Source organism: Myotis daubentonii, chromosome 1, assembly GCF_963259705.1.
Source record: "Myotis daubentonii chromosome 1, mMyoDau2.1, whole genome shotgun sequence".
NCBI classification, from domain to species: Eukaryota; Metazoa; Chordata; class Mammalia; order Chiroptera; family Vespertilionidae; genus Myotis; species Myotis daubentonii.
The window spans coordinates 157,769,486-157,792,334 of record NC_081840.1 but is presented as its reverse complement, the minus strand read 5'-3'; the positions used below and the strand labels follow the sequence as shown (position 1 = coordinate 157,792,334).

Here is a 22,849-nt window from a genome sequence, read left to right as displayed (position 1 = left end):
TCCACTCAGCTTCCATACCCTCCTCCTGCCTGGCAAACATCAGTTCTCTGCATCTATTAATGACTATGTTTCTGTTTTGTTTGTTCATTTATTTTATTCTTTAGAGTCCACATGTAAGTGAAATCACTTTACATGGTATTTGTTTTTTTCTGTCTGACTTAATTTACTTCTCATAAAAGCCTGTAGGTCCATTCATGCTATTGCAAATGATAAGATTTATTCTTTTTTATGGCTGAGTAATATTCCACTTTATGTATGTACCACATGCTCTTTATCCAGTCCTTTACTGATGGACACTTAAGTTATTTCTGTATCATGGCTGTTGTAAATAGTGCTATTAATGTTTGCTTTATATATTTAGGTGCTCTTATCTTGAGTGTGTGTGTACAAGGATTATATCCCATTATTGGATTAATCCCTTCATCATTGTGAAATACTCATTTTTGTCTCTAGCTATAGCATTTGTTTTAAAGTTCATTTTGCCTGATATAACTATTGCTACCCCAGCTTAGTTTTTATTTGCATTTGCATAAACCATCTTGTCCATCCCCTTACTTTCGGTCTATTTTTTTTTTATCTGAAAGCATATGTATGGATCTTGTTTTTTGTCTATTCAGCCACTCTATGTCTTGGAGCATTTAATCCATTTACATTTAAAGAAATTACTGATAGGCATGTAGTTATTGCTATTTTAGTTATAGACTTTTTAAAAAATATATTTTTATTGATTTCAGAAAGGAAGGGAAAGGGAGAGAGATAAAAACATCAGTGATGGAGAGAATCATTGATTGGCTGCCTCCTGCACGTCTATTCCTAGGGATCGAACCCACAACCTGAGCCTGTGTCCTTGACTGGAATTGAACCTGGGACCCTTCAGTTCCCAGGTGGATGCTCTATTCACTGAACCAAACCAGCTAGGGCTTATTTATAGTCTTGATCTTTTTTATTCTTCAACATTAAAAAGTCCCTTTAACATTTCTTATAATACTAGTTTAGTGGTGATCAACTCCTTTAGCTTTTTCTGGTTGGGGGAGCTCTTTATCTGTCTTTCAATTCTTAATGATAGCCTTGGTGGGTAGAGTATGTAATCTTGTTTGTACTTCCTTGCTTTTCATCACTTGAATATTTCGTGCCAGTCTCTTTTGGCCTACAAAGTTTCTGTTGAGAAATCAGCTGACAGTCTTATGGGAGCTTCCTTATTGGTAACTAACTGCTTTACTCTTGCTGCTAAGATTCTTTGTCATTAATTTTGGGCATTTTAATTATGATGTATTGGGAGTCTTTGTGCTTCTTAGACTTATATATCTATTTCCTTCATCAGGTTAGAGAAGTTTTCTGTCATTATTTCTTCAAATAGGGTTTCAATCCTTTGCTCTCTTACTTCTCTTTCTTGTACTCCTCTGATGGAAATGTTACACCTAATGTTGTCCCAGAAGTCCCTTAAACTATACTCATTTTTTAAAATGTCTTTTTTTCTTTTTGCTATTCCGATTGGATGTTTTTCATTACTTTGTATTTCAGGTTACAGATTCAATACTCTGCTTCATCTAATCTGATGTTGATTTCATCTAATGTTGAGTTATCTAATGTATTCTTCAGTCCAGTTCTTGTATTCTTATTTCTCACTGGTTCTTTTTAATGGTTTCTATCTTTTTATGTAAGTTCTCACTAATTTCATCTAGTCTTTCCCTAAATTCATTGAGCATCCTTATCACAAGTGTCTTGAATTCTGTATCTGGTAGCTTGTTTTCTTCATTTCATTTAGTTCTTTAAAAAAATTTTTTTAAAATTGATTTCAGAGAGGAAGGGAGAGGGAGAGAGAGATAGAACCATCAATGATGAGAGAGAATCATCAATAGGTTGCCTCCTACTGGGGATCGACCCACAACCTGGGCATGTGCCCTGGCCTGGAATTGAACCAGGAGCTCCTGGTTTCTAGGTCGATACTCAACCACTGAGCCACACTAGCTGGGCCATTTAGTTCTTTTGGTGACGTTTTGTCCTACTCTTTCATTTAAGACATGTTTCTTTGTTTCCTCATTTTGGCTGCCTCCCTGTGTTTGTTTCTCTGCATTAGGTAGATCTGCAGTGTCTTCCAGTCTGGACAGGGTGGCCTTGAGTAGTAGGTATTCTGTGGGGCCCAATTGTGTTGTCTCCCTGATGCCTGAGCCAGTGCTCCAAGGTATCCCTGGGATGTATGTGCATTCCTGTTGTAGTTGAGCCTTGATTGCTGTTGGCAGTCTTTTGGGATTGACCCTCTGGCTGACTGGCTGTGAGGACTGGTCACGATACAGCAGACAGCTGTTGTGTGGGCCTGACCCCACTGAGAGGGATTCGCTTCAGTAGGGCTCTACTGCCTGCCCAGTCCACCCTTTGAGTGTGCTGTTTGTAGAGCTAGTTGAGTGGTGCTCTGATGTGATCTGAAGTCAGCCACCAGGTGTGTTGATTACAGGGTTCTTAGGGGGCTCTGGTGCAGACCTAGGTCAGTTATTCCTTTTTTGTGTCCCGGGGCCACCTGGTAAGAGCTACAAAGTTTGTGCCTTGGCTCTTTAAGAGGATGCAGTTGGTAGCTGCCTGTGCCAGTTTTGGAGGCAACTGGGATAGGCTATGCTGCCAACTGAGTTGACACTAGTGCCAGCCATGGGGCTGCTTAGAAAGAGGTATAGGCCATGCCAAGGCCAGACATCGCTTGTTTGGCATTTGTACACCTTTGAGAGGTTGTAAGAAAGTCTAGTGCAGATGGGGGCTGGCTGCTTGTGTGGAATAGCTGCTGAAAGAGGGTCTGGCTGCTTCCTAAGTTGGGTGGGGCAGTGTCTCAGGGTGGTGTGAGCGGTGTGGAGACTTGGGAGGGAGGCTGGCTCAACAAAGGAACTATGGCCTCTGGGCCTGGCACTTCTGCCCACCAGCACTTCCTGGCTGTGGTGGGGGTGGGCTCAACAAAGGAACAATTTTGCGCTTATGTCTGGGAGAGAGCTGTCCCTCCAGCTCTCACTCTGAAGCCAGACAATTCAGTTCCTCCCAGTGTGCCCCAGTCGCTCTTTGAGCCACTGCCCCTTCTCTGGAGCTTAGAGTAAGTGTTTGTGAGCCAGTAGTCTGTGCCTTGGCTCTCTAAGAGGATGCCTGGGATGCCAGCAGCCCTCATTCTCACCTGGACTGCGTCCCTGCTGATTTTCACAGCCAGTTGTTTTGAGGGATCCTCTTCTGGGATCTCCTGCTCCTGGCTGGGAGCCTGGTGTGCGGCCGGGACCTCTGGTTCCTCTGGGGGACCTCTGCACCAGTATATCTCTCCCGACTCTTAACCACCACAGGCGGGTGTGGGACACCGTTTCCCATCTCTGCCGCTCCTACTAGTCTCTAGATGGCCTCCTCTGTATTTCCGTAGCTACAGCAGTTCTGTGCAGCTAGACTTCAGGTGGTTCTGAGTGATGGTTGTTCTCTAGTTTAGCTGTAATTTTGATGTAGTTGTGGGAGGAAGAAGCACAGTGTTTACCTACTTTGCCATCTTTGAAGTCCTTAGAAAGAGGTTTTTGAAATTAAATTGTAGAACTCTATAAAAGAGTTAGAAGAAGAGATTGAGCAATATCCTAGATAGTAGATTTAAAAAATGGTAGAAAACAAAAGGGAAAATTAAGGAGATTAAGGAAGTCCAACTATTGAGTGAATATTAGAACGAAACAACAGAAAACAGGGATGAAGAAATGTTAGCAATGATTCAAGAAAATATCCTAGAACTGAAGGACAGTTTTCAGTGTCAAAAGAATGTGAATCTTGAAAGAAGTCACTCAGGGCTCCCAAGCCCCAAGTAGATGGCCACTGGACACATCACTGTGGCATTTCAGAATATCAAAAGACTTCTCCACAGGGGAAGCCAGAAGACAGTGGAGCAAAACCGTCAAAATTCTGAGAGAGGATGTTTTTCCAACTTAGATTTTTTTAAAAAATATATATTTTATTGAGTTTTTACAGAGAGGAAGGGAGAAGGATAGAGAGTTAGAAACACTAATGAGAGGGAAACATCGATCAGCTGCCTCCTGCACAACCCCTACTGGGATGTTCCGGCAACCATGGTACATGCCCTTGACCGGAATTGAACCCGGGACCCTTCTATCCACTGAGTCAAACCGGTTAGGGCTAGAATTTGTTTTTAACCTACCTAAACTGTTAATTAAAATGTGAGAGTAGGTTAAAGACTTTTTTAACCATATAAGGTTTCACACGTTTTCCACCTAAACCTTCTCTTAGGGACCTATTGGGGAATGTGCTCCATCAAAAGGAGGGAGAAAACAAGATCTAGGCAGGCCTGGGATACAGGGAAGGGGAGCTCTTATAAAGAAAGAGGTGAAGCGAGGTCTCAGGATAGCATCTGCGTACCAGGCACAGAGGCAGTTAGTCTAGACTAGAGCAGAACAGAAGGCCCTGGTAGAAATTACTTCAAGATGACATTAATAAAATGCCTATATATCTCAGTTTATCTAGAGGAGAGTCAGGCAGTTGATGGAAAAATTGGATTTGAATAGGTGATAATTATGTAGAAAAATAAAGATGTGGGGAAAATGAGACCATCATTAACGCCAGGGAAAAGTTGTGTGAGAAAAGGAAAAGTAATTACAGCATGCTGTATGGTTCTGCTGTGACATAACCGTGCAATCATATCCATTAGGGGGATAAGGATATAAGAGCGGAAGGGAGGGAGGAGAGAGAGAGAAAGAGAGATGATAGATAGATAGATAGATAGATAGATAGATAGATAGATAGGGAGAGAGAGATGGTGGTGTGACTAGTAGGGCATTACCTCATAATGACACAAACTGAAAAATTAAGAAGTAAGGTATTATTTAGAGATATGGAGATGAATGCCAAAACAGTCAGCTAAAATAGATGACATTGATTGCCTGGGGAGCAGGATATGGAGAAGGAGGACAAGGGCAGGAGATTGTGTGTGTTTTTTTGGGGGGGGGTGGGCGGGGGGTATGTGGAGTCTCTACAAGCCTTAGAGAATATTTGGCTTTTAAAATTATAATCAGATATAATATAAAAAATCATCTGCTAGTCTCTTATCTCAGGGAAGCTAAAGGAAAAAATTATCCACCAGGAATGAGGAGCCTAATTCCTAGAGATTAGGTAATCCTTTCTCCTCTTGATGTTTGAGAACACCAAGGCCCAGAAAAAATAATTTCTACAGGTGCTTTGGGCCACTGAGAGCATGGCTCCACCACGGGAAACAACAGGAAGCCCTCTTGGTAACTCCTACTTTTATGGAGAGCACACAGGCCTGACTTTAGGCAGAGGGTATGTAGTGAAGTTTGACTTGGTAAAAGAATGGAATTAAGATAACTGGCATTCTATAAGAAAAGCTAGAATGTACAGCTATTTAATAAATACTATTTAATGCAAAACTATTTCTAGGAAGACCAACCTTTCTCCACACTTAAGCGATTTTGCAGAAATTCTGTGCTTTTTAGTATACCTATAATAGATTTCTTTTGATAAAGAACAACTTTTATCTTTCTAAACAACCCAGACAAAAACCTCTTTTTCATAAAGCAGTTGGTCTCAGAGTGCAGTCCTTGGATCAGCAGCATCCACATCACCTGGAAACTTGTTAGAAATGAAAATGATTACCCCAGAGTAGGCATCACCAGATCTACTGACTCAGGAACTCGGGGCTAGAGCCCAGCAGGCTGAGTTTTGACAAGGCCTGCAGGTAATCCTGCTGTACCTTAAAGCTGGGCGACTGCCAAAATAGCTGATGACATGATAGGCATGCTTCCCCCTCAGTTCTTTAGGGGTTAAGCTCAGTCTGGACTCCCCACAGAGAAGGGGATCTCTTTCATTTCCCTGTGGGCTTCACGCTCCAGGTTTAAGCACCTTGGTCAGCATTAATGTGAACTGTGACTTTTTTTTTTTTAAAAAAAAACAAACAAACCAAAGACAGTATTTGGCATTATTGGTAGTCTCCTGGATAAAAACTGAGTTGAACAGTACCAATCTTAAGCATCATAATTACAAGCTTATTAAAAAAGAGCACAGTCCTAGGCTAGGGTGTATCTTTGGGGATTTGGGATTGGGTGTGTATCAGGGATCCTATGTAGGATGGTGTAGAGTTTATACTGTAAACAAGATAGAAGCTGATTTCTCTCTTATGTGTCCTAGTCTGGAGCTGACCGCAGAACCAAACTCCCTTCTCTTTTGTTTCAATATTCGGGGGGCTTATGTGATCCCCAGTGGCGGCTCTGAGGGTAAATGCAAAGGTATGTCCCTTCCACTAAAGGGCGATCTTGTAGTTGAGCACATTCATTTCGCAGACTTCCCACTGGACAGAATATAGTGGTGCGGCCACATCCAACCACAAGGACAGCCGAGTAGTGTTTATTTTAGTTAACCAGTTGCTCCTCCCTGGAGAAAATGGATATTGGGGGTGGGAGGGGGACATTTAACAGTTTCTGATGCATAGTAATTGCTGCCTGTGTTCACTTTCAGATATATTCTGTTCAAGCCATGCAAAACCATTGTCATCCCTTTATAGACCTACCTTAAATGACCTCAAGTTTAATGATTGCCCAATTAAGAGGGATATGTGAACATTGGTCCTAGTTCCAATTTCACTCTCTTCTTACCATCAAAGTTCGGTGCATTGAGACATAGTCTTGTATATGTAAGAATTTAAATGTATGATAGACAGGATGTAAACCCAATAGTACAAGACTGAATTATTGACTGTGGGAGTGGGGATCAGCTCAGAGTTGCACCTCACAAAATATTTGAGCATAAATCCCTTGTGTGTTAAATGTAAAACTTGAAACCCCGGGGAAGTTAGACTTCTGGTATCCTAGGATGGGGGAATATAAGTTTTAAAAGAAATAAGGAAATTGATAGTTTAGACTAAGTTAAAAAAAAAAAAAAAAGCAAAACAACTAACATTCCACATATGAAAAGGAACCACTGAAGGGCCAACTGGGGTAAATATCTTTTAATAGTTCTATGAGGTAAAATAGCAGAGCTCTTAAAAATTATACAAAATACCAATAGAGTTAAAATGTGATAAGGATGTGAACAGAGGTAGTATCACATGAAGATTGTGTAATGCAGTGGCATAATACAGTTGTTCTAAAATCATTATTATTAATCTTTTAAAAAATTGGTTTTAGAGAGAGAAAGGGAGAGAGGAAGAGAGAGAGAAACATCCATTGGTTGCCACCTGCACCGGGAATTAAACTCACCAGCTTTGGGTGTACAGGGCAATGCTCCGACCAGCTAAGCCACACTGGCCAGGGCAGGATATTGTTTTTTAAATATCATATTGAAAAGGGTGAAAATAAACATTATTTATGGTCCAGGAGGAGATTGGGTCCAGACAGATTATGTCGTCCACCGCTGGTCACTCACTCAGTGAGGACAGCAGGCTGGGTAGCATTTTAGCAATATGTATTATGAGGCTTAAACATGTTCCTGCATTTGGCCCCATATTCTAACTTCTGGGATTCTACACAAAGGAAACATCCCAGATGTAATAGAATTTATGGCTGAGGATTATCACTACAGTACTGTTTATGATGATGAAAAACACACACACCAACTTAATAGTCACCAGTAGCAGAATGGCAAATAAATTACCTTATTCATATTATAATAAAAATTACCCAACCATTTCAAGTCATGTTTTCAAAGAATTTTAATGATGTAGGGAAATGCTTTCTATATAATGTTAAATGAAAAAATAATTAAAATTCTAAATTCAACATGAACTCGAAAAAACCCACAGGGAAGCTATTAGGAGGAGTTACTATAGACATAAAAGTGATTTTCTCTGGGTGTTAGAATTTCTAGTGATTTAAATTTGTTCCTTTATAATTTTATTCCTTAAGAATTCTTCAGAGAGTATATATACCTTTTATGGAGAGGGAACAAGTAAACACTGTTTAAAAAGTGAAAATGTGACCCGTCATTTGCCAAAATAGATTTTGTAGCCGCCTGGGACAGTGCCTTGTCATTTGTCCTTGTATCGAATAATGTGAGGTTTAACTCTGACACTCATTCAGGTGTTTTCTTTTTCTTTTTTTTTTTTTTTATATTATCCCTGAGTTCTACTTAAAATGATTGATTTGGTGCATTTAAATTGATGTCTTATTTTACAGTCCCTGGTTACCTTTTTATAGTGTCTGGTTAGAGGCAAATGGAGAGAGCTGAATCATAAAAATTTTAGCAAACTTTTCCCCTTTAATAGTGTCAGATAAGCCATTGATACTTGGCATTAATAAAATTCATGGAGGTTCCCCCCCTTTACAGAAAAATATAATGCCTGATTACATTTTTAAAATGTTTTTTATTGCTTTCAGAGAGAGGAAGGAGAGATAGAAACATCAATGATGAGAGAGAATCATTAATCGGCTGCCTATTGCACGCCCCTTACCATTGATTGAGCCTGTATCACGGGCATGTACCCTGATCGGGAATTGAACTGTGATCTTCTGGTTCATGGGTCAACGCTCAACCACTGAGCCACACCGGCTGGGCTGCATGATTACATTTTTGAGGTGGAATGATTTTCTTGACTTTACAGATGAATGAAAAAGGAAATTATCATATATGACATACATAATCTAATTTTTCTGAGAGTTCCTTTTTGAAGTATTGATACAAGAAAGCAGCACACATTCAATAAAAACCTACTACTTAGGAAGTTTGTTATAAAATATTTGTAGGGTATTATGGGGAAACTGTTAAATTTCTTAGGTTTAAAAATTTGTATGTTCTTTTTAATTAGCTTGCTGTTATTAAATCTTTTAAGAGAGCCAAGAATTGATGGTTATTTAGGACGTGCTCCAAATTCAAATATAGTAAATTCTGGTTTTCCTACGCAGTGGTCTAACTGTGCTGTTCAATAGGCAGCCACTGGCCACATAGGGCTTTTAAATTAAAATTAATTAAAATTAAAATTGAGATCCCATTCACACTGTCTACATTCCAAGGGCCCAAGTGTCCCTAATGGTTATCAAATTAGACTGTGCAGGTATAGAAAATTCTTTTGGAACTTGTTGGTCTAGAGACAATTCAAAATAGAAATTAAGCCCCCAACTATCTTCTGATTCACTTTAGAATATCAAATGAGTGTTCTTTCTTATCCATTTCCTTCTTAATGAGGCTTTGTCTAGCCTATGCTAAACTAGTTTTCTTCTCTGAATACTCAAATGATAGGCGGCCAGTGCTTATTGTATTTGGTTCAGATAAACAGATAATCTGAATGCAGAAAATATGCAATTAATACTAAAAACCCTGGTAGATTCATAGAATTTTAGATTTGAAAAGGCCATTGATTGCATCTAATTAAGCCTTCTTATTTAACTGATGAGAAGTTTGAGGAACAGAGAGGTTAAGTAATTTGCTTAAGTCACACAGCTAGTGGCCTTGTTACTCCTTATTCTCCCAAGTACACTGTTCTTGCCACTGAGCCAAGACAACTTTTTGAAAGGTGGTTTAGACCTATAATTCTGTGGTTCAACAACTTTAGAGACAAGAGGAGTCAATTATAGTAGAATTAACTTTACACAAGGTCACAAAGTGTATTGTACAAAACAGGAAATGACCCTTTAAAAATCCAGCCCTCCCAGCCTTCTTTTCATGTCTTTGGGAAAAGTGCTGCTTTCAAGAATATATATGTTTACCTTCAGTCTTGAAATTTCTTGAAATTACATATATTTTAAAAATCAAAAGGAAATTTGCTTCCTTTTAAAAATAGCCCCCTTTTTTTTTTTGTATTAGGGTACTGTAGTTAGGAAAAGGATTTGCTTTTTAAAATCCTGTTTTTATTTTGCAAAGCTTATAGATCAGTTGTCACTAATAAGATTTGTCTCCCTCCCCCTGCAATTCCATCAAAAGTAAATTTCTGTGAAGTAGTTTGTCATTCTTATATTTAATATATTTTCATCCAGAATTGTTTATTTCCATAGGGACTGCATAGCTTCTATTAGCTGCTGAGTGCTAAATGTGGCAAGTGAAGTAGTTTATTCTGGGAACCTGACTGCATGCTACAAAAAGATTGCATTTTGTTAATATTGGGAGATTCTTGGGTTGATTCTACCATGTCCTGTGGATTTTACCTTTCAAAAGCATAATGACCTTACTTCCTCCTTTTCTCTTCTAGACCTTCATCTGCATGTTGTTTTTAGTCTTTGTTTCCATTTGGTCTTGCCCCTGTCTGTCACCTGTCTGGCATGCAGCTGCCAGAGTGCTATTTCTAGAACAAATCTGATCATTTCACTTCTGGAATGAAATCCCACGGTGTCTAGTCCTGTCTGCAGAGTGAAACGCGGGGTCGGGCCCTTGTTTTGGCAAACTGTTCACTCTCATCTGGGGCCCTCCTACCTCCCTACTCTCCCTCAAGTCTTTGTTCAAATATTACTCTCAGGTCTTACCTGGCCACCATCTAAATGATCATAATCCCATGCTCACCTGTACCTTCTCTCCATCTTTAGTTTTCCCTCCAGCACTTATCACCTTCTAACATACTGTATACTTTATCAATTTTCTGATGTATTGGAGCTTTCTCCAAGTAGGATGTACTTACTCTCCATCAGGGCGGTCTATGGTATTTTGTTTGTGTCGAGTGTTCCACTTCCTACTCTTTCTCTTCAGTTACCTGTCCTTCTCCCCTCCAAGTTCTTGGTGATTCCTGCATAACCCCGTGGACAGTGGTGGAAGGCAGAGTTTTCCTGAGCATGCCGCCCTCTATCTCCTTCTTTGTCCAGGCCATCTTGTTAGCCCCTGGGGTCAGCGGATGTGGTATCCCGGCCTAGTGATGGAGTGATCCGGAAACTCACCATCACAGTTGGTGTCATTGGGTGGGGTGTGGGTGTTAATGACATCTCAGTGCTCCCTGTGAGCATTCTCTCAGTGGATGCTTGTGGGTTGTTGGGTATTTGGTTGGATGGCCACTTGCTCATCATCAAGTGGTTTCTCTGCAGAGCGCTTCGGCGATGCTCCTCAGGTACCAGGGGCCATAGTGATAAACTGGCGAAATCCCAGCATGGGACTGGACACTCTCCAGTCTCCTGGCAGCCTCTCCTGCCACTGTGTGCAGCCCCTTGGGGAGGAAATCGCCCAAAGCAGAGCTGTCTATAAATTTGTGTGTCTATCGTAATGGGAATGGCGAAGAAATGCTCTTAGGAGCATGCAGTTCTGTCCATTATCCTGTGGGTTGTTTTAGCAAACTGATGTCTGTGGGGTAAAATTAACCAGCCACAATATTCTAACGCTGGGTTTGCCACTGTCCTCCATTGTAAATAGTTTTAGAACCAATCTGTTCATTAAGTGGGTAGACGGGGGGGGGGGGGGTGGGGGTGGGGGGGGTGGGGGTGGGGGTAGGGGGTGGGTTCAGAAACGAAACTTATTGAATGATTCACTAGTGATATAAGCTAACTTTGAATTATTAAAAAAAACAAACCCAGTTTCTATTTAGGCTTACATCATTCTTTTAATTTTGCCAAAACCTCAAAATATTTTTCAGGGAAGTAATCCAAAGAGCACCAAAATGTGCAGTGTGTGTGGGTGTGTATGTGTTTTAAAAAGGGCATGGTCGATTTTTGCAGAAAATGTGCAACATGGTGTATTTACTTTTACCTTTAAAAAAAATTTTAAACATATATGTGTATCCTATCTAATAAAAGAGAAACATGGTAATTGGCGTACGACCGCTACCCTTCCCATTGGCTAATCAGGGCAATATGCAAATTAACTGCCAGCCAAGATGGCGGCCGGCAGCCAGGCAGCTTGAAACTAACATGAGGCTTGCTTGCTTCAATGACGGAGGACTCCAACGTTCCCCGCCTGCCGCTGCAGGCCTCTGAGCTGCAACTCTAAGCAACTATGTAACAAATATAGAAGCTAAACAAAACCCCAGAAACCTGCTTTAGTCCACCGCCGGGCTTCAGCCAGCAGGATCGCAATATTGTAAGCAAAGGCCAGAAACCTACTTTCAGCAGCGGGGGCCTAAGAGCTGGAGCCAAGCCTCAAAGCTAAAGCTGGCCCAGAATAAGAAAAGAAAAAAAGAAAAAAGGAGCAGTTGGGAGCTTCAGTCACCCCCAGCCTGAAAACAGCCCTCAGCCCCTCACCCAGACTGGCCAGGCACCCCAGTGGGGACCCCCACCCTGAAGGATGTGTGACCAGCTGCAAACAGCCATCATCCCTTCACCCAGGCTTGCCAGGCACCACAGTGGGGACCCCCACCCTGAAGGATGTGTGACCAGCTGCAAACAGCCATCAGCCCCTCACCCAGGCTGGACAGGCACCACAGTGGGGACCCCCACCCTGATCCAGGACACCCTTCAGGGCAAACCAGCCAGCACCCACCCGTGCACCAGGCCTCTACCCTATAAAGTAAAAGGGTAATATGCCTCCCAGCACCGGGATCAGCGTGACAGGGGGCAGCACCCAAACCCCCTGATTGCCCTGTGGCTCTGTGTGACAGGGGGTGGGGCCACAACCTCCCTATCCGCCCTGCTCTGTTTGTGACAAGGGAAGGCGCCCCAACCCCCTGATCAGCCCTGCTCTGTGCCTGATAGGGGGGAGCTCCCCAACCCCCTGATTGCCCTGCGGCTCTGTGTGTGACAGGGTGCGGTGCCCCAACCCCCCCCCCCCCCGCCCCCCAACAGGCCCTGCTCTGTGTGTGACGGGGTAGAGCCATAACCTCCCCATCGGCCCTGCCCTGAGTGTGACAGTGGCGGTACCCCACCCCCCTGATCAGCCCTGCTCTGTGGGTGATAGAGGGTGGCACCCCAACCCCCTGATCGGCCCTGCTCTGTGAGTGATAGAGGGCGGCGCCCCAACCCCCTGATGGGCCCTGCTCTGTGCATGACAGGGGGCAGCGCCCCAACTCCCTGATTGGCCCTGCTCTGTGCGTGACAGGGGGTGGCGCCGCAACCTCCCCATCGACCCTGCCTTGAGTGTGACAGGGGATGGTGCCCCAACCCCCCAATCAGCCCTACCCTGAGTGTGACTGAGGGTGGCATCACAACCTCCCTATCGCCCTGCTCTGTGCATGACAGGGGGCGGCGCCCCAACTCCCCAATAGGCCCTGCTCTGAGCCCGACCAGGGGCTGCACCTAGGGATTGGGCCTGCCCTCTGCCACCCGGGAGCAGGCCTAAGCCAGCAGGTCGTTATCTCCCAAGGGGTCCCAGACTGCGAGAGGGCACAGGCCAGGCTGAGGGACTCCCCTCCCCCCCGAGTGCACAAATTTTTGTGCACCGGGCCTCTAGTATATATATATTAGTGGCCCAGTGCATGGATTCATGCACATGGAAAGGAAATTAATTAGAAGAAAGATTTGTGTGGTTATTACATTACTGCAAAAAATTACATGTCAAAATAGTATATATAATATAGCATTATAAAATTAAAATACAAAATATTTTAATATCACTATTCTCCATTTCTTTATAATAGAAGTGTCAGAGATGAAAGAAAATTAGTAAAATGTATATGAAAATAATATATACATTGATTTATAAATAAACAATAATAACATGATATAAAAACAACAAAGGCATGATATAAAAATAACAAAACATGACATAAAAACAACATTGATAAAAACAATGATTGATAAATTGATTAATAAATAAACAACAACAACATGATATGACAACAACGAAGTGCCAATAGTTGGACTTCAGATACATTCTGGCATTGTGTGCGATTGGTGCCAGCGAGGGCTTTATATGTAGCTCACATGCACTAGTCAATGTTTATTTTTAAATTCCCAGTGCGTGTCATATGTACCAGCTAGTCGGTCAGTCGGACGATCAGACGGATGTATGGTCGATCACTTGGCCTTTTACAGATATAGATATATTTTTATTGTTGACGGTATTGCAGATGTCTCCCATTCCTCCCCACCCCCATCTATCTAGCCCCTCCCCTTCCCCCCAGGCCTTCACTACACTATTGTCTGTGTCCATGGGCTATGCATATAAGTTCTTTATATATAAGTTCTTTGGTTTTTATCTTCTCATCCCCTGCCCCCACCCTGAAATATGTTAGTCTGTTTCATGCCTCCATGCCTCAGGACTTGTTGGTCAGTTTATTTTGTTCATTAGGTTCCACAGATAAGTAAGGTCATGTGATACATGTCTTTCTCTGACTGGCTTATTTCACTTAGCATAATAATCTCCAGGTCCTTCCATGCTGTCTCAAAGGGTAAGAGATCCATCTTTTTTATGGCTGCATAGTATTCCACTGTGTGAATGTATTCACACAATACATTCCACAGCTTTTTATTTTTATTTTTTTAATATATTTTATTGATTTTTTACAGAGAGGAAGGGAGAGAGATAGAGTTAGAAACAGATGAGAGAGAAACATCGATCAGCTGCCTCCTGCACATCTCCTACTGGGGATGTGCCCGCAACCAAGGTACATGCTCTTGACCAGAATCGAACCCGGGACCCTTCAGTCCGCAGGCCGACGCTCTATCCACTGAGCCAAACCGGTTTCGGCTCCACAGCTTTTTAATCCATTCATCTACTGATGGGCACTTGGGCTGTTTCCAAATCTTAGCTACTGTAAATAATACTGCTATGAATATAGGAGTGCATATATTCTTTGTGATTGGTGTTCCAAGGTTGTTAGGGTATATTTCCAGAAGTGGGATCGCTGGATCAAATGACAGTTTCATTTTTCATTTTTGGGGGAAACTCCATGCTGTTTTCCATAATGGCTGCACCAGTCTGCATTCCCACCAGCAGTGTACAAGGGTTCCCTTTTCTCCACATCCTTGCCAGCACTTGTTTGTTGACTTATTGATGATAGTCAGTTGGACAAGTGTGAGGTGACATCTCATTGTAATTTTAATTTGCATTTTTTGATGATTAGTGACATTGAGCATTTTTTCATATGTCTATTGGCCATTTGTATGTCCTCTTTGGAGAAGTGTCTATGTCCTCAGGCCCCCCCCCCCCTTTTTTATTGGATTGTATGTCTTTTGTTGAGTTATATAAGTTCTTTATATATTTTGGAAATTAACCACTTACCAGGTGTATCGGGCATGGTATTCTTAAAAGATGCTTTACCAGTATGTGTGTGACAACATATCCTGTTTATGTAGCTATCGATGTACTATTCTTTTCCTTCATCTATTTTTGTCCCTTTGCCGATTTGAACTTTTGTCTACATGTGAAATAAAAGTGAACGCTGAGTAAATGAAAGATTAAAAACCCCACATCTGGCTTTGTCTAACCACCAGAACTGTGAATGGCTGACCCTTAGTAATGACTGCACCTGGGTGTTTTATGGGATGTGACATAAGTGAGTTAGATTATAGGATTCTGTGCGTACCGACCATAATTTCACCTATTTTACTACCAGTCCTGTCAGAACTCCCAGGCAAGTGTGGAATAGTCATACTGTTATAGGAAAATTCCAATTGGTCACAAAGCTCACATGTACAAGCGTTGACACTTTAACTGGCTTTGGTAACCATTGACTGGGAGACACCAGACCTCTTGTGTGCGCATGCGTGCGTGTGTGCGTGCGTGTGTGTGTGTGTGTGTGTGTGTGTGTGTGTGTGTGCTGAGGCTGAGGCAGGCTTGGCACTTCATAGCATTGAGTGAGGGAGGAGGAAGCAGTTGGGTGGAGAAGTGTCTTGCCAGCATTTCCAGGGTTGACTGGGGGTTGAAACGTAGATTCTGTTTGTTGATGAAAAATGTGCCCATTTCAGTGGTGAGGTGATAAGAACTTGTAGAAAATTGATGGTTTTGCTCAGCTGTGACCTTTTTTGTTGACCTTGTGCAGACGTGTACCCATTAGTCTTAACTCTTGGTACCTTGTATTATTACTACATTGCATCCTGCACGTTATAATGAAATAGTAGCACTCTGACAGCATGCTGTTAGTTTTGGAAAGTTTAAAAATACGTGAATCTGACTCTTTTTTTCTTTGTCAGTGCCCTTAGGTAATTCTTTCTGCAGGATGAATTAAGAGAAGATCCTTCTTCCCTAGCAATGGAGAGCAGTTTGCCAGCTACCAATATGCCAGACCCCTCATCTTCTCCCTTGGAGAAACATCCCAGCTCAGCCAATGGTAATGGAGATTTTGATTCAGGTAAGATTCTGTTTTCTAAAGCCATTTGGCCTTTGGACGTATTAACAAGTGTCTTTCTGAAAATGTTCAGGAAACAGGGGGGCAGGGTTTCTCGATCTCACATGCGGCCTGTTCCTGGGCTTTGCTGTCATATTTAGGAGCATATAGCAGCCTGAAAGTCAGGCAAAATTTGCTTCAAAATTAATATTAGCTATATGAGACAGGCAGGCTAGGGTGATAGTGAGGTGCCAAATCACTTCAAAATCTCAACGGCCTAGCAAATAAATGTTCACAATTACTCACAGTCTGTGGTTCAGACAGTCGGCGGTGCTCCGTTGCACGGAGTCTCTGCACAGTGCCTGGCAGTGCCATCTCCTCTGCTGCTTCGGGCTTGGTCCTAACGGAAAGCAGAGCTGCAGGGTCTTGAGCCAGTGATTAAATGCTCTAGCTCAGAAGAGACAGGTTTGCTCAGAACCTCTTTTTTTAATTTTTATTTTTCAATCACATTTCACATTCAATATTATTTTGTAGTAGTTTCAGGTGTACAGCATATCTGTTCGACATTCATATGCTTTACAAAGTGTTCCCCCCAATATTTTTACCCACCTGGCACCATACATACTTAAGTATTATGGACTGTATTTCCAATGCTATAGTTTATATCCCCGTGACTATTTCATAACTACCACTTTGTAGTTCTTAATCCCTTCACCTTTACACCCCCACCCCCTTACCCCCATGCTCAGAACTTCTGGACAGAACCAGTCTAGGGAGGTGTGGAAATCGAATTTTCCGGCATGTGCCCAGAAAGAGAAGACAGCAGGATGTGCCCAAGCACTAGATGCTGCTTCCCAAGGACCCTCTCAAAACTCCAGCACAGCTTTCAGAATAGTGCATAATGTGAAAGAAATTTAGGTGATGTGAATTTGTAGTAAAGAAATCACAAAACAAACAAAATGAAACCAGCCTTTGGTTGAATTTCGATATTTACCCAATGACTTTGTAAATGCATCTTTTTCTAAATACTGGCATAATAAAGAATTTATTAAATTTTTTTAAAAGGACTTTAATCCTATATAATAAAGAGGTAATATGCAAATTAACCCTCACACCCTCACAAGATGGCTGCCTATGACCAGGCTGGCAGTGGGGTTAGTGATGGACAACCAAACGACTGCACAAGCAGGCTGTGTGGGGTGACCAAGCCGGCAGGGGGAGTTAGTGAGGTACGACCAAACGACTGAACAGCAGGCTGTGTGGGGGGGGGGGGGTGACCAGGCCGCCGGCGGGGCGGGGTTGGGGGGGGCCATGAGGGGTGACCAGGCCAGCAGAGGGGGGCAGTTGGGGGCGACTAGGCTAGCAGGAGGGGCAATAAGAGGTGACCAGGCCAGCTGGAGGGGGGGCAGTTAGGGGCAACCAGGCCTGTGGGGAGGGGGTGCAGTTGGGGGTGACCTGGCTGGCTGGGTGGCAGTTAGGGGCGACCAGGCCAGCAGGGGGGCATGCAGTTGGGGGAAATTAGGCCAGCAGAGGGGGTAGTTTGGGGCAACCAGACCAGCAGGGGGGGCAGTAAGGGGTGACCAGGCTGGCGGGGGGTGGGCAGTTAGGAGTGACCAGGCCAGCAGGGGGGGCAGTTAAGGTTGATCATGCCAGCATGCAGAGGCAGTGAGGGGTGATCAGGCTGGCAGAGAGGGGCAGTTAGGGGCGACCAGGCAGGCAGGCAGGTGAGCAATTAGGAGCCAGCAGTCCAGGCTTGTGAGAGGGATGTCCGACTGCCGGTTTAGGCCAGATCCCGGGGATCGGGCCTAAACCGGCAGTCGGACATCCCCCAAGGGGTCCCGGATTGGAGAGGGTCCAGGCTGGGCTGAGGCCTCCCCACCCTGTGCACAAATTTCATGCACTGAACCTCTGCTATTACATAACAGCAAATTAGATAAGGACAACTAAGCTCTCAGAATCATAGACAATGCTATGGTGAATTCATGGGCAAAAATCAGTGGGAGATTTGACCATTGCCCCAAGAAGGTATGAAATTTGTTTTCACATTTTGGTGAGACCAGTCAATGATGTAATTACAGGCTGTGTGATGTTAATGGGAAGCAGAGCAGCAGGGTCTTGAATAAGTGATTAAATGCTCTAGTTCAGAAGAGACAGGTCTCATTGAATTTACTAGATTATGTTTCTCAAATTATATTTTTATCTGGAGAAAATCTGGAAACCCCTAAAATAATTGCCTGAAAGATGTTAGTATCTGTTTCAAAATTAGCTCATTCTTCACCTTTCAGTTTCTTTCTACATAAAGCAGGAGCGGGAAAAAGCCTAAAAGCAGAGTCAAATCTTTTTCTCCCAGTGGAAACATGGAAATTCTTTTTCTGAGAGAGCATAGTCCCATAGACTGAATGTTCACCCTACTTATTCTACTTTTATTTAAGTACAAACATGCCTTTCAAAAAGTCTTTGTTATGCTTGCTGAGTGAGGTTATTTTTCCACTTTAGAGTCCCTGATTTTCACCATATTTTTGTTGTACACACATCTGACACCTATGACTACATCATTTTTACTGGTATGTTTTCAAAACTGTCTAAACGGCAACTGTGTGTTGACTTTTCATTTTTAGGCACCTGCAGTAGATTCTGAAACTTATTAAAAATACTGTGTCAGGAAAATTATTCGTACTGAATTTTCTTGTGGGTGATCCCTTTAATGGGGAGGTGTGAGCACCAGAATCCTGTCATTGGCTGGGCTATGCCACACCAAACACCCACTTCTTGGTTAGTTCCTTGCTCTTGTGTGGTGGGGGGCCTGAATCATCTATGAGGTTAAGATCTTCACTAGAACTAATAGTCCTAAATAGCTCTAAATGATCTTCACATTTTCCAGATATTGGCTCTGACTCCCTTCTTCCCTTCCTAATATGGCTAATCTGTCCTTTCTCCTTGAAATTTCCATTTATACTTGTGTGGTGAGGAGACTTTTAGATGGTACCCAAAAGACAGACTTTCCTAAAGAAGAAACCATTGTGTTTTTTTTTTTTTTTAAGAGAAAACCAATTTAAAGCAGGATCTAAACCTTTGTAGAGAGCAGAGGCTAACTTTTAGAAACTCGGATCTAGTTTTGAACATTTAGACTCTTAAGAACATACCCAAGTAGAAGCTGTTAAGTAATTTATTTTCCCAAGTAATTTATTTTCCCTTTTCACCTGTTACTACATAAACACATCTTGCTGTCTGCCATCAGTTGTGTGGATGTTGGTTCTGGGACCAACTGTGACATGCTTAGGGCTGGATGATGTCTTGGTCTTTTTCCTGGAAGTGTTTCAGATGAGATTTCCATGTCAGATGAGCAGAAAGCAAACTGAGCTCTCTTCACCTGCCTGTCAATTGACTCTCAAATGAGGTACAACAGGTATGTGACCCTGTGCTCATGGCAGCACTCTCTTAAGTGCTTTATGCATGTTGCATTGTTTAAGTCTTCCACAACCCAGTGAAATAGCAGATGAAATTAGACAACTAGGCAGAATCACTTGGCTGTTGTGTTCAAGCCTGAGATTTCATCCTGAGGGCTTGGAACCTTGTACTCTGAAACACTGAGCTGTGCCTGCCCTTCAGCCTGGATACATAAGTGTGTGTTTGCGCGCACGCGCACACACATATATATACACACACACACTTTATGGGACACAGCAACAACTCAGATTATTTCTTTAAAAACACACACATGTTTTTATTGATCTTAGAGAAAGAGGAAGGACGTGGGGGAGGGAGAGAGAGAGGGAAACATCAATAGGAGAGAGAAACATCGATCAGTTGCCTCCGGCAGCACCCTGACCAGGGATCGAACCGACAACCTAGGCATGTGCCCTGACCACGAATCAAACCAGCAACCTTTTGGTGCATGGGACAACACTCAATCAACTGAGCCAGATCTGCCACGGCTCAGATTCTTTCTTGTCCTCTCCACCAGTTATCTCCCATCCCCTCTCCCCATGTGTTACACCCGACTGCAACTCCCTGACAACTGACCACATGTAAGTCCCTACAGCTCTTCTTGGACCAAATTATGGGGCCAAAGGATGGGAGTCCAACCTGGTTGCTTCCCATGTTTTGATCCTGTGTCTTCGGTTCCTCTGTCCCCACGTCTAGCTGCTGCGATCCTTGCACTGATGCTCCGTTCCTCTGAAATGAAAACCATCAGCTTAACGCAGGACTCTGAGTTTCATTGGCAGTTTTCTCATGTATAGTTTTCCCTCTTTTCCTAAGGAAAGCTCAGATAGTTGGGGTCAATAACTGACGCTTGAGTCCCAGGGCTGAAATAGCTTAATGTAAAATGACTCCCCCTTCTGGGACACCACTGGGATAAGTGGGGAATGAGGACAGAATGGACAGAAACACACAGAAGGATGAGGACTAGAACTGGATTTCTGGAACTCTAGGCTTCTCCAAAGGCTGTGATAAAAAACAAACAAAACACTCGCTGACATAGTGATAAATAGGTTCCCAGGCATAATTTTTCCAGGATGGCTAAATGTAGTTTCCTGATAAGTCTACAGATAAAGTGGTGGTGTGCATTTACATTGGGCAAGTCTGAGTCAAAGCATTACTCTGGAAATGTGGGCTTGATTTTTTTGGGGGGGAGGGTGTTAGGTTATATCAACTGGAGTCCCATAGGCTCTTGCATTCAGGGAGGAAATGAACCAACATTCTTAAGAGAGAAATTCAGATCTCTGACTCCCCATGCTGGAGAGGAACTAGTTTCATGTGACTCCATTGTATTCCCTTTAAAAAAAATAACAACTCTCTTTAAAATAGTTGTTGTCTCCCCTAAGAGGGGAGATTGGGTCAGTTTTACATGTTTTCTTTTTTCTGGAAAGTCTCTCTGGAAGTCTGAGTAGCTGAGATAGCATGAGGACCTCTGTGTTCAGGGGACGGTCCCCTCCTCCCTGGTTTAGTCCTGTAGCCGAGAACTCCGATCTAGGATTGCGTTGGCCAGTCCTATCTGACTTCCATTCGAATGCAGTGTCTGCTTAATATATTCACAACGCACCTCTTTTCTAGATGTTCTGATGGTCTGAATGGACTATCAGCAGTTAAAATAACAAAGATGTAATGTCTTTCTTTCTCTTTCCACATTTAAAAAAAAAAAACCTAGCACACAAGAAGGTGCTCTGTAAGATTCTGTTCATTTCAAACGTGCCAATTCTCCATTTTGTGTTGTTTTTTTACGAGGTAGTGGTTATGGGCTTTCATATCCAGCTTTGCAAAGTTAGCCTTATTTTGTATTGTAAAATTGTACAACCCAAGGTTTGATTACTTAAAGCTGTGTGAGCCGCTCGCTCATTCCATTTTTCACGGTAAAGCAGCTTGCAGTCCGACTTTTAGTAAGGTATTCTTTTTCTGTTTATTATGAAATATTCTGGTCACATAAATAGCTTTCTGTTTTCTAAAGCTGGAGTGCCACTAATGAACGAGGCTGTTTTCTTTTACATTGTGACATTTTCTTAGTAGCTTTTCATAGTCTGTTTTCATTACATCATGGGGCAATGCCTCCAACTAGATCATTTGCCACGGAGGGAGATTGTCAGTTTCCTTGATAAAATGTTTATGGGTTTAAGAGGTTCATGAATCAGCAGTAAATATTTGCTCTGGGTTTATGAGACCTCCACTCATAAACATCGTGTATGTTTATCTATTGCTCATTGAAATGTCTTTAGAGAATCAGCCTCTTAGGCACATGCCGGGGAGGAAGTGTTACTAAATGACAGATTTGAAAAGGCTGTATTGTGAGGAGCCCTGCATTTTGTATCAGATTTTATTGTTAAAACAACACACTTAAAGTTACCAGTGCTGGGCATAAAGGTTTTTAAAAATATTTTTAATTCCATTCTAGGTCTGACTTTTGGGGTGCTTATTAAAGTTCTTTTTGCATGCATAATTTTATACTTTATTTACTGTACTTTAAAAATCACCTGATGCTGGCCTCTTTATGCCCAGAGTTTTGGGATGTAGGAGTAATAAGGATATGAGTTATATACATTAAGCAATTACCATTTGTCTACACATTTAGGGGCACAAGTAAACTAGAGACTGAAGTAAAACTCAGTTGCACTTGTTGGAAAAACCCATTGAGGACTGAACTGAGATTACTGCCTTTATTAATCAGGAGAAATAGCAGCAACAAGATAGATGAAGTCATTGGCATGTGCCAATCTAGGCAGTGGATCGCAGGGGTGACTGGAGGCTGGAAACCTGGCTGGTGGCTGCAGCTCAGGATCTAGCGCAGGATAGCGGGCTGGGAAAGTCTAGACTCTAGAGGCAGAATGGTTATGTCACTCCTTAAACCCTCTTTTCCAAACCACCTCCTAGATGCTTTCCTCAAACAGGGTAAAAAGTATTTTTTTTTTTTAGACAGCAGAGAGTGACACCTTTCTTCAGCCCTGTTATTAATGACGCACACTTGGGAGTCACGATGATACCTCTTCCTCTCTTGGTTAAGTTGAATGAATGAATGAATATCTGGGTGAACACGAAAGCATCTACAGTCAAACCTTGGTTCTCGAACATCTCCCATCTGGGGCTCGACCAAGTTGTTCACAGAAAAAATGTCTCAAACTTTTTGACCTGACAACCCTTTCATGCTAATACCTCAATATGTCAAAAAGCGTCTCTTAGACAACAAAAGAGAGAATGCTCCTGCCCAGGACGGAGTTTTATGCCCATGGCTGCGCCCTGGCTCTCTCCTTCTTTACAAGCAGGTCTCAGGGGCTGTGCCCTGCCGGGAGC

At 42.7% G+C, this 22,849-nt stretch overlaps 1 protein-coding gene across 2 annotated transcripts in view; it reads left to right on the top strand.

Moving 5' to 3' along the window:
* The first annotated feature begins 15,941 nt into the window (after nucleotides 1–15,941).
* The window catches only part of SFMBT2 (Scm like with four mbt domains 2), a 192,080-nt gene continuing 185,172 nt past the window's right edge, over nucleotides 15,942–22,849 (top strand). For both annotated transcript variants that reach the window (XM_059663739.1, XM_059663731.1), the window contains exon 1: nucleotides 15,942–16,093. In XM_059663739.1, the coding sequence (XP_059519722.1) occupies nucleotides 15,994–16,093 (100 nt within the window). In that variant the 5' untranslated portion in view covers nucleotides 15,942–15,993. The remainder of the gene's footprint in view (nucleotides 16,094–22,849) is intronic.